The 15924-nt window shown below is 38.6% G+C and overlaps 1 protein-coding gene across 4 annotated transcripts in view; it reads left to right on the top strand.

Annotated features, from left to right (window-relative positions):
* LOC308557921 (cyclin-Y-like protein 1) overlaps positions 1-15924 on the top strand; it is a 50118-nt gene that overhangs the window by 11731 nt on the left and 22463 nt on the right. For all 4 annotated transcript variants that reach the window (XM_081138824.1, XM_081138821.1, XM_081138822.1 and 1 more), the window contains 4 exons: positions 4177-4251; positions 5535-5569; positions 11449-11549; positions 14736-14771. In XM_081138824.1, the coding sequence (XP_080994950.1) occupies positions 4245-4251; positions 5535-5569; positions 11449-11549; positions 14736-14771 (179 nt within the window). In that variant the 5' untranslated portion in view covers positions 4177-4244. The remainder of the gene's footprint in view (positions 1-4176; positions 4252-5534; positions 5570-11448; positions 11550-14735; positions 14772-15924) is intronic.

Raw genomic sequence — 15924 nt, 5'->3', positions numbered from 1 at the left:
ATTAAGTAAATCTAAATGTAGTGACACAATAGGAATGACAAGTCACAGAAAAATAAACTAGTACGTCCCCACAGTTGACTACTATGGAGCTATAAAAAATAAAATATCTCTTTCCTGCTATGTGGTGATCTCCAGAATAAGTTGCATGGAAAAGGAAGGAGAGGACATCCAATGATGTACATGACAAAGCAGGGGAAATATGTATTTGCTTATTTTACAAAAATGCTGAAATTCCTGCTAATTGTGTGACTTTGGTTCCTTTCCCTTCAACGGGCAGCCAAGGCTCACATTTACTTAAGATGACGTGGGGGTGCTGGTTAATGAGCGGGCACTTCATACACTTCCTGTGAAATGATACTAAATGTTCATATTTTGCTTTTGAATTAATTTATGAAAGCTTTTTTGTTATTTCTTGGTGCTCTATATATAGTACATAAATTCCTCTTGCATTTCATTTGACCCTTACAGTGTTTTGAGTTCAGTAATATAGGAATTTTATCTGCTTTACATGTGAGAAGACAGGCTCTGAGTAGTGGTATGAATTGAGTTTTCCGAGGTTTGAACATCAGGTTGCTGGAGCAGGAATGTGAATTTCAGATGGATGGACACAGGGATAGGACTGATAGAGTGACATGTCATGTGATCAGCTTTGGGGATACTACCTTTTTTCACACACCCTTTTTCTAGTGTATTAGAGTAATTAAACTTCAGGGTTGAAACAGTAACATTCCATAATTTGAGATGAAATGGAGGTAAATTGTTACTCAGGAATGTTCCTAAAAGTCCAAGACACTGTGCAAAGTACCTTTAAAAATACATAGTGGAAGAACGGTGTACTTCACTGTGGGAACTGTCACGTCTCAGTCACAGTCACTGACACGTGTTGAGGACTCAAACAAGGCAGCCCTGAGATCCAAGGCGAGGCCGCTGCAGAGGGGGTTTGGAAGCCAGAGCTGGGACGGGCGGAGGCTTCCTAGGAAGCAAGGCTCAAGGAGCAGCAGCCTGGGGGCCCCAGGGGCCCACCCTGTGCCCTTGGGTGGGGCAGCCAGCTCCAGGCCAGGGGGAAGGAGCCACCTGCCTGGGGGGAAAGTGTGGACTCAGAGAGAGAAAATCATTAGTGTATAATCCACTTGTTAGAGTCTAAATTTCATGTTATGGGTCAGAAAACTAATACAATGCATAGTAAATACAATGTGTAGTATAGGGGATAGAGCAGTCAGTACATGCAGGAACCTTAAGTAAACAGGTGCCCAGCAGTTGGCCTAGAAACTTCTGACATTTCTATTTAATTGGAGTAAATGGAAATCAATGTCTTTCTGAAAAATGCTGCTTAAAACCACACTATAAAATAGTGATGCAGTATTTGTCATTAGCAAAAAGTGGAAGTTATATATATATATAAAATTGTTGGAGGCTATAAACAGTAAATATTTTATGAAAGGCTCATGCAAATTAATAACCTTAGGGTTCTCGTGGGCACAATACATACAGTACCTGTAAACAAAAGGCAACTCACCAAGGTAGAAATAACACTGTTAACTGTGGTCAAACTGTATAATCAAAGAAATGCAAATTAGAGACACTGTGAGGTTCCTCATTCACATAACTAGGATTTGTTTAAGTATTAAAGCTGGGGTAGAAGCTAAAACTGATATGTTTGGAGGCATTATACACTAGTGTGCCCTCACCTGTTTTAGAAAGCAACTTAGTTGTATGCATTGAGCCATAAAAACAACCAAACCTTTCGGTCTAGTCATTTCGTTTTAAAAAGCTTTTCTAAGGAGATTCAAAAGTTTAAAACCACTGACTTGTATGACCAGAGTTCACAGAGTAAAAACCAAGGTGCTCCTTGATTCAGGAATGAAGTGAGCTTCTCAGAACTCGTGTCAGTTCTGCTCCTGTGGATTTCTCCTGAAAAGGCTTTCTCCTCATGCTGGTAAAGTCAACGCCCAGAGCTCCAGAGGCCCTAAGGGTCCTAGAGGTCAGCTCTGCCTTTCTCTGAGGTTCCTGGGAGGTGCCAGACCAGCTGGGATTGCTCGGCCAGCCCTGGGGCATGTGCCTGCCCTAGGACCAGGTGTAGGGTAGGGCAGCTTTTTGTTTATTTGTTACTTGAGCTAATTTTGTTTTTTTCTGCATATTGTCATTTCTTTCATTCCAGCCTTCTTGATTTTTATATTTAGAGCCATAGCAGCACATCTTGTTTTGTGTGTGTGTGTGTGTGTGTGTGTAAGCCTGCAGCTTCCTTGACTGAAGTACATACTTTTCTTGGGCTTTCCAATGAAATTATTAATTTAACTATATCATGGCATAGGCACCTATACAAACATGGCTGCCTCTGCAAATGTGTTATTTTTTATTCAACTTCAGTATATTTGCATTATTTTTGGTAGGAAATAGTCTTGAATTCTCTCAGCACCTGGAGCTTAGAGGCTGCTCTGATAGTCTCTGCCTCTCACTTTGTACACAACTGAGTTGGTTTATTTTTCCAAATAGCTCACATTGTCTCATTTTTCAAATATGTGGGGAAAATCCTTTAAAATAATTGTATGAGTTTTTTACAAAAAAATGTTGAATAGAATAGTGTCTTCAAAAGCAATTTAATAAACTTGAAATTCAGGGTAGGAGCTTCCTTGAAGCAGAAGGCAATTGGTTCAGTTATTTAATTTCTCTGCTGGTGGGACTGTCAAAGCCGACGGCTCAGATGTCTGCTAACCAGCCAGTCCCCAATGATGTTTGGGCAACATTCTAACTGTGTTACTCGGAGGGGAAAGTCTTCTAGGTAAATACATTTGGACATGACGTTAGACTTTATTCATTACTATAGTTTTAACATATCAGTGAGCATTTTGATTCTCCAAGAACCAGGGCTATAGTCTATTTATATTTGACCTCCAAATGTCCTTTTAAAAACAGGCCCATTATTATGTGATGTGGGGAATGTCGCCTGAACCATTATTCCGTCAGGACCTTGGTCCACTTTCTTACAAGTTTGGTTAAATGGTTTGAGATGGACATTGCTAAGGCCTATCATAGGGTTTGTTTTTTTAAATGACAACTTTATAATTGCATATAGTGGGGAACTGTGTGTTATTAAAATTCAAGTACATGTTTGTTATTCTTGCCTAAGTAGAAGATTATCCCACCTCGGTGCAAGGTGCGCTGCAGGGGACCTACTTTATGTGTTCACAGCAGATTTCATGTTTGCAAGCAGCCCTGTGATCAGGCCGAGAAAGAATTCTTATTGAAGCCCCAAATTAATCATGGGGCATGGAAGGAAGAAGTGAGAGTTTAGCTTTGGAAATTGAGAGCAGAACTAAAAAATCACTTTGTCAAAAGTATAAAAAGTCACTGTCATGAAACTATTCCTATAGATTAGAGCACTGAGCTCTTATGCTGTCCTTTAAAATGCGCCACGATGAACAGCCCCAAGTAAGCCTCAGCTGACTAAGTAAGTTCATTATCTGAATGGAGTTAGAATCAGCCCACGTGTGTAAAGAACATTTTCCAAAAGCAGCTCACTTGATTTGGGCCTATTTGATGTATTAGCTGGTATCTGATGCTAATTGGCCACAGTGTAACTAGCTTCTTGAGACTGTTTCTGGAATGAGCTAGTAATATCAGCATAAAAGAGAGTGACTATATTTCTAATTGATAAGTGGAAGGGGGAAAGCACATATATGATACCCCAATTTAAATTAGATTACTTATGTGCAAGTTTAAAAAAAGTCTAAGATATAGCCTGGGTTGATTCCTCATATCTACAAAGATCTTGCAATTTTTAATAACCCCGGTAGAATTTTTATGTTGTTGCCTTCACTAAAATTGTCTTGTTACCATTACTTAAAAACTTTTTTGCCTGGCCGGGCGTTGCTCAGCAGTTGAGCGTCTAAATGGGATCCAGGCGATCAGGGTTCGATTCCCAGTCAGGGCACATGCCCGGGTTGCAGGCTCGATCAATGACTCTCTCTCATCATTGATGTTTCTATCTCTCTCTCTCCCTCTCCTTTCCTTCCTCTGAGATCAATAAAGATACATTTTTAAAAAATGGAAAAAAAAACACAAAAAACTCTTTCTAACTCCATTTAAGTGATTAAAATGGATGTATAGCTATTTTTTAAATTTTGTATTTTTCTACTCAACTAAATCAGTATGCTTATTTCTCTTCTTCCTATACAGAGTGGTATTTACAGTTAATCCCTTCCGACCATCCCAGAGCAACAACAATTTTCCTAAAGAAATATCAAATGCATGGTAAGTCAAGATAGAATTTAGGTCACAGTTAGGTTTTTATTTGAACAAAATAAAAAAATCAGTTGTTTATGTGTGAGGATTGAATTTGTGATTTTGGCTTTATTTTACATAGCGCTCAACCAAATGCTTCATCCTCCCCACATCTAGAACTTTCCAGCTCCTCCCAGCTCCCTCACCTGCTGCAGGGCTGCCCGGGGGCATCAGAGCAGACAGGCCTGCGGGGCCCCAGAAGCTCAGCATCAGCAGGGAAACTAGTGTCAGCTTCCTGTGCCCTGTTTGTTTTAGGAAAAGAGAACTGTAGGATTTTATAACCCTGCTTGCCTGCTTATTTTCCTTAATTTTATGTTAAGTCATGTTTTCTTGCTTAAAAAGGCTCACAGATCCAGTTTTTCAGTTGATTAGACAGCAGAGGCACGAGAAGGGCAGGCTCCAGTGTATCTGAATTAACGCAGCACAGTAACAGTGGGGCTTTTTAACATGCCTTTTCATGGTACGTGTGCATTTTGACTTTCTGGAGCTGGTCGTTTTTGGTAGGATTGCTGTATTTCGGTTTCTTCTGGGACCATGGGCTGCTCTCATGTAGAGAGGGGGAGACAGTAAAGGAAAAGCTGCCTTCAGTCCTAGGAAGGTGCCTGTGATGCCCGCCCCACCTTCGAGGAGGCAGCGGGGGGCACAAAGTGCAGCCCAAGACCCTCTTTGGAGCTTTTAGTTTTCTTCTTTTCTTTGTGAGAGCAAAACAATTTTGTGTTGTAGGTGTTTAGTTAGGTTAGCCACACTCATTTTACAATTTAAACTAGATGGGATCCTTTGCAGGATATTCCAGTTGGTTACCAGTGAGTGGTGCAGGATGCTTCCAGGGGCCTGGCCAGAAACTGGTTCTTGGAGCCGTCAACTGCTAGATGCTGGTGACTCACGTAAAGTGGGTGTAAATGCAGAATTAGGAACCAGGGCTGAGCAGTGGCTCAGAGATGCAGCAGTTAAACTTGTTCATTAGCTGACTCTCACCCGGCCTAATTAGCTTTGCCTTTTCTTCAGTACATGGAGCGACTTTGATTTGTACCAATACAGAATATCTCTTAGGCCAGAACAGTCAAACTGAGTTTAAAGATTCTACTTTATGGAACTCATCTTGCCAGGTGATTTAAATTATAAATTTTGGGGAAGTGATAAAAGAAATGGAGTTTAATTTGTCTTATTTTACATGTTGATATCTGTCAGGGAATCATAACTGTTTCCCTGAGGCGTTTGTATCTGCATTGATCACTTATTCTTTTTATTCTTAGTGCAAGGAAAGAGGAGGAACAGCTCTTCACACCATGTAAGTAAACACTTGAAAAGTTAAGTAAGGAATTAATAATCTGAATTTAAAATTGTCTGCCACGATTTTTAAAAGTATATAATGGACCCAATGTCATCAACATGGCCCTTTTTTGGTAGATTTTCTAAATCATTTCTGTTATCTTAATTATCAAACTTACATATTCAGGAAAGCTTTTGACTTAGTAATCCCCACTTTTTAAGAGGTTCTGACCTTTAAGTTAAATTTCAATAACTTGGTTGTGATATAAAGATCTGCCTTAAATTTTTTCCTTAACTTTTAATCTTGTTTTTTACAAAATAAACAATATAATAGCTAAGTCACTTTTTAGCACCATCTATTGACTTATTGTCATAGCAGCTGAAAGCTTAGCTTTCTCAACTCCAGCGTGGCCTTCTTTCCCTCCCCCTGTCCTCTCAACATGTAACATGGTTTTTATTAAATCAGAATCAATGTTTACACTATTATATTATGTAAATACTTTTTACTGCTGAGCCATGTAGATCTGTGGCTGTGCCTCTTTTTTGTATACCCTTCATTCTTTTTCTCAAATACACAGTGTCCCAAAAGATGTACATGCACTTTGAATGATCATCAAGTCAGTGTTTAGTAACATATAGTTCAGTTTCAGAATTTGAAAAAATCTATAGAAGTGAGTAATTTTTTGGTCACTGCTTGTTCTCAAACTGATGACCGTTCTGGTCCAGGCACAGATGATAAGGCAAAGCAATGGAATCGCAAACAGCAAGAATTATTTGGTTCAGTATTTTGGGCCCTCAATTTGTTGACTGTTGGCTGGTTTTGTACCGTAAACTTTATCTTGTATGAATCCCCATAGAAGAAAGTCTGGTGGGTCTTTAGGATAAGTTTTCTCTGCTCAAAGCTTAGTCTGTCTTCCCCCATTATTTCAAATCAGTTAAACCTGGAAAGGAGTGAAAATTGAGTGTGTTACCAGCTGTTACAGTGTGTATACAGTTTTGGGACCCCTATGTGACTGAAACTTGAGCACTTCTCCAGGACAATCCCAACCCCTTCTTCCTAGTCACCATGACCTCACACAGCCAGATGCAGCAAGTAGGCTGGTCTCCCTGCTTTCAAAATAAATTTTTTGTTCCTAACAATCTGGTAATTTGGCAGAGAAAGATGGCTATCAGACAGAAATACTACATTTATGCTACATTAACATAATACCTAGTAAGTTTTCACTTTTGTGTGTGTGGAATTAATTTTTTGACTATATTCACTTCTTGTTTTCTAACAAATATTTTTTCCAAAAATTTTGTAACATTTGTCACAGGCCTGTCAAAAATATTTTCCATTTCCTAAACAGAGGTCCATGTTTGATTGGAAGCAATCTCCCCCCTCTTGTTATCCTAGTCTAGTAGAGACTTGCTTTCCCTAGGCCTGCTCTGTGTCTGTTTTGTGGCATATTTCTTTAAAGTCACCTGGGAGCTCACATAACTGTTCTCTTGTGTGGGGTCCCCTATGTCTTAGATCAGTGATTTTCAACCTTTTCCATCTCACGGCACACATAAACTAATTACTAAAATTCTGTGGTCCAAGCAGTGTGCCTCAGTGGTTGAGCATCGACCTATGATCCTGAAGATCAGGGTTCGATTCCCGGTCAGGGCACATGCCCGGGTTTCGGGCTCGATCCCTAGTTGGGGGCCTGCAGCAGGCAGCTGATCAGTGACTCTCTCATCATGGATGTTTCTCCCTCTCCCTTCTTCTCTCTGAAGTCAATAAAGATATATTTTTAAAAAAATATATGTAATTTTGTGGCACATCAAAAAATATATTTTTTGTTGATCTGACAAAAAAGGTAGTTATAATTTTGATTAAGTCACACTGGACATCTCTTGTTGTGTTGGCTGTTGTCATTGTTTTATTTGACAATCTAAGGGAATAGTCAGGTATTGCATGTTTTAAGAATTCTTGTTGCGCCACAGTGTCCTGCCCTTACACTGGTTGAAAATCGCTGTCCTAGGTGGCATGTTTTCCCCTGTCTTCTTATACTCCCTTGTTTTACTGGAGCAATTTTTCCTGGGAAAGGATACATGGGCAGAAATTTTTTAGAGATCTAGCCTCTCTGAAATGCCTCCTGTTTAATAAAATATAGAATTCTGGGTTGAAATTAATTTTTTCAGTTCTAAAGACATTTCTACTGTTAATCACCACAGTTCTTAAATCTGTTGACATTGGATGATACGTTATATATTACCAATTTTAGTAATTCCCCCACCCCTTTCTCCCCTGGAAACTTTTAGAACCTTCCCTATTCCTGATATTCTGGAATTTATAATATGTTTTGGTATGTACCTTTCCTTTTTATTGTGGCCATCAAGGCTGCAGGTCTGATCTGCTTTCAGGGAATTGTTTTTGATTCTTTCCTATATCCTCTATTCCTTCTTTTTTTTGGTATTCCCATTACTCAGAAGTTGGAACTCTCAGGCCAGGATTCTTGCATGAGTCTGTAAGTTCTTCTCCCTCTTATTTCCCATTTTGTCTTTTTCTACCTTCTGGAGATTTCCTTGCCTTTATGCCCCAGCCCTTTATAATTCTCTGTTTTGTCCATCTTGTCTTTAATGTACAGTGTCTCTTACATCCTGTCATTCTTTTATAAAGCATTTTGTTCTTTTACCAAGGACATTTTTTGCCTTTCTGAGGTTAAGAATAATTTTTTTACGTTTTCACTTGCTCCTGAATTTTATCACTGCCATTAATTTTCTTTTCTTTTATGCAGTAGTTTATTTTACATAGGACAACTCATTTGCTGATACCATAGGTTCTAAGTTGCTTTATTAAAGTAATCACTCAATAAAGTGATGTTCTTAGCATGTAGATTTTAGGAAATGTTTTCAACTTTTATTTAGGAGTTCAGATTTTTTTAGTTAAATTCATTGAGGGGACGTTGGTTAATCGGGTCACATAGGTTTCAAGTGTGCATGTCTGTGATCCATGATCGGTATATTGCACTGTGTGCCCAGCCCCCGAAGCCAAGTCACCTTCCCTCAGCATATATTTGGGCCCCTTACCCTTTACCACCCCCACACCCCTTCCCTCTGGCAACCACCATACGTTGTCTGTGTCTGTGAGTTTTCGTTTTATATCCCACACGTGAGTGAAATCATGGGGCTCTTCGCTTTCTCTGACTCCTTGTTTAGCTGAGCATCATGATACCCATGTTGTCGCAGTGGCAGTGCTTCCCTCTGCTTGTGGCCGAGAGCTGTTCGGCTGTATGTGGGCCCCGCAGCTGCTTCATCCAGACCTTCACTGGAGGGCACTTTGTTTCCTCCCGTGCCTTGGCCACTGGGGATAATGCTGCAATGAACAAAGGGGTGCATATATTTCTGCAAATGAATGTTTTCAAAATTTTCAGGTATATAACCAGAAGGGGGGTTGCTGGGTCATATGGTAGCTCTATTCTTAATTTTTGAGGACACTCCCTACTGTTTTCCATGGTGGCTGGACCAGTTTATGTTTCCACCAGCAGCGAACGAGGGTTCCTTTGTCTCCACAGCCTCTCCCACACTTGCTGTTACCTGTCTTGTTCATAGTCACCATCTGTTTTGATCTGTCCTACTTGTTGGCGTCCCTCAGATGTGTGGTGGCCCCTGACCGCCTGTTGCTATCTAACTGGAAGCACTAGGAGTGAGCAGAAGTTTTGGAACTGACAGGGCTGCACTGCAAGAATTTGGGGGCGGATTCTGAGCCTGCCTTGGGTTCTGTAAGACACACTGGCTTCCTTACCCCTGTTCTAGCCACTCTCTATGGGCACCAAGGCTTTGCTTCCTCCCCTTTGTTCTTATACTGTGTATGGCTTTTTTTATGTCTTTAATTCTCAGGACATGTCTCTGAAAGGAAGGGGAGTGGAAATAGATTTGTGTTGAGTTTACAAATCTCAAATGGATAGGTTCTAACTCAGACTTAGAACCTATATTTAAAGTGTAAATCAAAGTTTAAAGTTTTAATTCAAGAAAATTAATATTAATCCATAGAATATTTTTGTTTCTCCCTATAATTAGCATACTACACTTTCCTCCTAAAGTCTTGGTTAAGAATTCTATTCATACCATGCACTTTGCAGTATTGTCCCATTTATGTGCAACATAGATGGAACAGTTTTCATTAATGCATAAAGTGCTAGAAATTTTCAAGTTAACTAAAAGTCATTAATTCTTACTATCCAAAATGTGTCTTGTGAAAAAGTAGAGAGAAAACAGTAAACTTCAGCTATATTTTTTAATGGGTTAAGATGAGACAGTGGGCAAAATGGGCGGGGGCAGGATTTCAACAAGTACTTGACTTGATAGTAAGGTTTGGGTTGTCACTCCTTAGACTTCTAGGCTGGTTATTTGTCTAGTCTTTGCTATTGAACTTTAAGTCTACTAAGTAACCCCTTCCCTTTCTTGCAAAAATTGTAAAAGTCCATCCGTTCTGCCGTTTGTGCCGAGTGAAGGAAGATACAGCAGGATTTTTGTCTCTGTCCATTCTAGTGACCCACCAGGGGTTCAGATACCTGTGAACACTAAGTTTTCCGTAGTATTTTTGTATTTGCATTTTTTTGTATTTGCATTTTTTATCTTTATGTTTGTCACTGTAGTGTATTGAGGTTGTAAGCCATCAATAGTAAGGTTTTAACCACAAAGAACAATTGTTTTAAATTTTCAAGGAAGATGAGGGGAAAGTAACCTGCAGCCAGTATACCCAGGCTTTGCTTGGAGGCTTAATTCCGCCCCCTCTGGGGGATGCTAGATACTCGATCCTGGGAAGTCTGAATAGTTGGGAGGAGGCCTGGACTGATAGCAGAGTGTTCAGTGTTCCTTTGGTTGGATGAGGCCAGTAGACTGTAAGTTCTTGATTTACTAAATGAACCCCATGGAGCTTTGAGCCCATGCCTAATTAAAAATTTTCCATGTTTTAGCACGAATATTTTAAAATACAAAGCAATATACATTTATAGTAGAAAAAAATTTTAACTACAGGAAAAGGAGAGGAAATATCACCTAAAGTTTTACCAGTTAGTCTATATCTTGGTACATTTTTTTCCTGTTCTTCTCTCCCCTCCCCATATATAGGTTTTTGGTCATAATTGACTTTATTAAGGTGTTTTATATGCCATATTACACTTGTATAGCAGTGCTCTTAAAAGATAGCCTTCCATTTAGAATAAAAGTATTCGAATGAGTTTTCACATTTTATGCTGTATTTGTCTTTTTAAGATCCCAAAAGTAAATTACAGGTTAACTGCATAGATTAAGGAACATATCAGAGTTTTAGCTATAGTTAGAATATTTGTAGCTTGAAAGAATTTATTCCTCCAAAGAGTGATTCTTTTCAAATTATGCCCTCTGGAACTTTTGGCTAATGAGGAATAAGTGGCTTTGAAGTAAGACATCTGAAACAGGCAAAATTGTGTTTTAGATAATATAAAGATATTTCTGATTTTTGGCTACTGGCAGTTTTTAAATGCTCTGTATTTTAAAAGATATCAGCTAGGTATTCTCCCTGTCCTGTCTTTGTGTATTTGTGGGAGATCCTGATGGGAAAGTGTGACCGCATGCTGAAAGCTGCTTTATAATAATATGAGAAAGGAAGGCTCATCTGAATTAGTTTATAAAAATACAGCAGCACCGATACAGTAGGCAGTGAGGCAGAGATGAACAGAGTCGGAGCGACAGGCCAGGTTTGTCACCAGGGTAGAACGCTTTTGTTCCTGGCGATGGGGACCTCGCCCCAGGGTGACCTTTCCTCCCCTAGCATATCACAGGTCAGGCTGTTTACACCCCCTGAGCTTTCATGTTTGATATTTTAACCAAGAAAAAGCATACTTTTCTTAACTTACTGGGATGTTTTCTTCTATTCCCCTTTCCTTTCAGGTATTTCCAGATCACCTTAGAGAAAAATATAGCTCATGCTCAACAATATTTTTAGACAACAGCACAATTTGCCAGCCCGAGACGAGAATCAGTGTGCAATGGTGAGTAAAATAGGCTGCCCGGGCTCAGTGACAGACACCTTATGCTACAGGCGTCCTACCCATGTGTGAGCTCATTTGATTGTTCTTTTCCATGATCAGGTTAAGAAACTGGTATCAATTATTGTTGATTTCAATTTCCATTTCAATCTGAGAACATGGAAGACGGGAAAGCCAGTGAGCAAATATAAATTTCCCCCCAAGAGTATTCATCTTTACCTGAGGAAATACTGTGGCTGAGACGTTGTTGAACAAAATGCAAGGCGAGGTGCTTCTCATTGACTCTTTCTAGAGAAAAGTGTTTCTTTATGAGATAAAGGCCTAAAACCACATGTGCTACTCTGGAAGCTGCTCTTGGCAGGAGGACCAGCTCGGCCCCCACTGGCCCAGGGCATCTGCCTTTACATTTAGTTGGATTTGCACAGATTTCCCCTGTTCTCTTTTTCCTGCAGTATTTCGGTATTAAAATTCACTTCTCCTCCCAGGAAAAATGCACCAAACCAGGGTTAAGGAACAACTTCTCAAGGCTGATTTCTTCGTGAATAAAATTTGTTCATCTGAGGTTTTAATTTTATAGATGTTTTAAATTTAGTTACATATGTATATAGATATATAAATACACCTCTGAGACACTGTATTGATCCATATATAAGAAAATAAAAGCAGAAAAAAGTTAGTTTGGTGAAGTTTTGGAAACGCAGCCACAGTCAGGTGTATATTTAAGCAAACATAACAGTGTCATGATGCTGAGGAAAATTATTCAGTAAGTTCTGCGAGCACCACATAGTCCACAATTGCAGATGCACTTTAAAAACACCCTAAGATGAAATTTTGAAGCTGCTTAAGAGTGAAATAAAACCAAAATAGGGTGTAGAGCTTCCTGAACCCTTTGGGGTTGTCCAAGGAGCATTATCAGTGTCTCCTTGGGATATGAGAGCTGATTTTCCAGAACAGTTTGGGGAATGCTACCTGAAATATTAGTACCATCATTCCTAATTTTATTTTTCAGCCCTAAAAACATAATTTGTTCATAAACTTAATTTTGTTTCTATTGTACCAGCCTTTTTACTGATTCTCAGTAACTTCTACTTTAATTAAACACAGCAAGTTCACAATCATAATACTGTAACTTTCTTCTCTCACTTATAACAGTAGTTGAGGTTAAATTGTGTCTCATCAAAAATTGAGCCCCATCCCTCTCTAAAGTCCTGAGCTTTGGCACCTATGGCATAATCATTTAATCTTTTTATCCAGGCAGGACACAGATCCATCCAGGAGTAAGAAAACAACTCCACTCTGGCTGCATTCCATAGGTTCTTTTGAATTCAAGGTTCTGATGTTACAGTATATAAATCAAAAGTAGTTGTAAAGACTAACCTTGTTCAGACAAGTAGGTGTTATGCTTTTTTTCATCAAATTAGTCTAATTTTTGGCAGTACAGTCAGCTTTAATTTGCTCTCATCAGGTTTTGAAAATGATCAGTACATTTACTATTTGTAAAATAAAGGTTTTCTGAGAAAATTATTAGGAATGGTTTTGAAAAGATGTTTATTATGGGGCCGTAGCGCATTGTTCCCAATGGGGTGGGTGAGCCTTATTAGAATCATGGATGCAGCTTTTTTCAAAATGTGTGTCTCTAAACACATGCAGCCCCTGTCCCCTCCCCCAACACACTCCCTCTCACAAGCCTTTGATGAGCTGATGAAGGATGGGGGGCATCATTATATGGAGAAAAGCATCCAGGGTGATCCTGATTTCAACCCTAATTCATGTGTTCACATTGCAATCACCTGAGAAGCTTTCAAAACAACCCAGAGTCATACCCAGTGCCCGTTAAGTCAGAGCATCTCAGGGCGGAGCCAGGCGGTTTTCAAAGCTCCTCTGAGGATCCCAATTACAGCCAAGCTTGGGAAGCACACTGCCTGGTGAGAGGGCAGGAGGGAGAGGCCTGCTGCTCACCATTGCTGGGACCTTGAGCAAGTCAGTTTTCACCTTGGTTACCTTACCTGTAAAATGGGTTGTTGAATTAAATGTCATCACAAGTTCCTTGGTTCTTTTCAGCTTATGTGCTTCAAATTCTCTGATTTTAAAATCAATTTGAAGATGAAACTGTTTGAAGCCCTATAGAAGTACCCATTAGATACTAACAATGTTACAGGCCTTTTTACAAGTGCGCATATTCTATAGACCTAGTTATAAAATTCAATTTTGCTTTCCCTCAGTTATTTTGAGTTTCATTTTAGAAACTGAGAGCAAAGAGGAAAAGCATATAACTTAATCTACAGTACTCCTTTGTTTCATATTACACGGAATCTGCGAATACCTTAGGAATACAGTACCTTACACAGTACCCGAGGACGTACATCTGCTCATTAAAATTGCACTTAAACTAATTTGGAAATAAATGTTATTAATATTACACTATAAAACTAATTTGGAAATAAATGTTATTAATATTACACTATAAAACTAATTTGGAAATAAATGTTATTAATATTACACTATAAAACTAATTTGGAAATAAATGTTATTAATATTACACTATAAAACTAATTTGGAAATAAATGTTATTAATATTACACTATAAAACTAATTTGGAAATAAATGTTATTAATATTACACTATAAAACTAATTTGGAAATAAATGTTATTAATATTACACTATAAAACTAATTTGGAAATAAATGTTATTAATATTACCCTGTATACTGCTATGCTGCGTTGTTGGCACTGCTTGTTTTAGGAGAGTTAGACCTGTTGATTTTGTGGGTTCTTATATATGCCATTAAATTTTCTAACAATTGTGTAAAAGTGATCTTAAATATTTTGGTTTGGAAAAACTACTGTATGGCTTAAATTTAAGCATGTGTACAAGCAGATCTATCTTGTACAGGATCAAAGATTCTATGGTGAAGGGGAAATGACAGGAGAAGTGTGTAATAACTTACATATTAAAATAACCAACCACAACATGTCTTCTAACAGCATATTCCCTAGCATTTTGGTTTTCCTAATTTTGCTCAAAGCCAGAGAACTGCAACAAGGCAAAACGTGCCCATGAGAAACTGTTCTGAATGAGGATTTCATGGCCACTGGGCCCTGGGAAGGTCCTTCCCCACCACAATCCCTTTGAAGACATGTCTTCAGACCTAACATGGACTCAGTTCTTCCATTTTTTTCTCTCCACAGCCTGGTATTAGCAATATATTACCACATCAAGAAAAGGTGAGTTTTAAAACATGTCTTGTTATTCTAGCTAATAAACTTACAAGATATAAAGTTTAGTATTAGTTAATAAATATAGTCATTATTGGAGTAAGCTGTAGAGTGCTTTTATTACATTATTAAAGTGAATCATTTTTGTCTTAGGACTCAACCCTTAAGCTATTGATCCCAAAGGATATTTGTGTATGTGGGCTATACTGATATTTACTGTATTAGAAATTAGAAATTAAAATTGAGAATTTAGAAGTAATTCCCCTGTATGTTGAACCATGGTTTTTTGTAGCACTGTGGAAATGTTGAGCTAGATAATACTTTTTTCTGGGGGCTGCCTTGTGCGTTGTAGGATGTTTGGCAGCATCCCTGCCCCTCCTCACTAGATGCCAGCAGCACACTCTTCCCGCGCCTCACGGTGACCACAGAGCATGTCTCCAGCCGGGGCGGGATGTTTGCTGGGGGAAAAAATCACCCCTGATTGGGAACCATAGTATTAACATAATTTTGTGTAAAAGAAAATTACTTTGCACAACAAAAACGTTGAGTGGAAATTGTGTCATTTACTTACATTTTTGCAAGTCTCCTTGTGTCTGGTAATAGAAGACAGCTGATTCCCATGTATACCCTGTCTTCAGTCATTTGTGATTACTTCAGTCACCTCGATAATTTGTTTTGAAGAAACAATGTGAAGACCATGCCTCATGTAGCTGTATGGCTAGAAAAGGGTGTATTTTTAAAGCCTTCAGATAATTGTGCATATTCTTTGATACTGTACCCAAAGTTCACAAATGCTGGTTTCTTAAAGTATTTTCAATGAAATTTTAAATCATATCCATGAACTTGCAGTAAGGTCTCTATTAAATTAATATCCATTCAGATATCTTATATGCTGAATGAATCTTTTTATTGTAAATAATTTTATGATAATATAATACATTGGTCATTTGGAAAGTATTGGTTCACATTTCTTTACACAGTATTAGAAGTCACTGTTGTTAGTTAGCATCATATCACCACCAGTCTTCCCAGAAAATCCTTTAAGTATTGAAAAGCTGTCAAGCTAACACAAAAAAGACACAAGTTTTCCCCAGCCTTGATTTTTAGCTTGATAGCTTGAATTGTGTCACTGGCAGCATATATACAAGTTACTTTCCTTGAA

The sequence above is a fragment of the Miniopterus schreibersii genome, assembly GCF_964146895.1.
Source record: "Miniopterus schreibersii genome assembly, chromosome: 1".
NCBI classification, from domain to species: domain Eukaryota; kingdom Metazoa; phylum Chordata; class Mammalia; order Chiroptera; family Miniopteridae; genus Miniopterus; species Miniopterus schreibersii.
The sequence above is the reverse complement of the archived record's forward strand: the minus strand, read 5'-3'. Positions and strand labels throughout refer to the sequence as shown.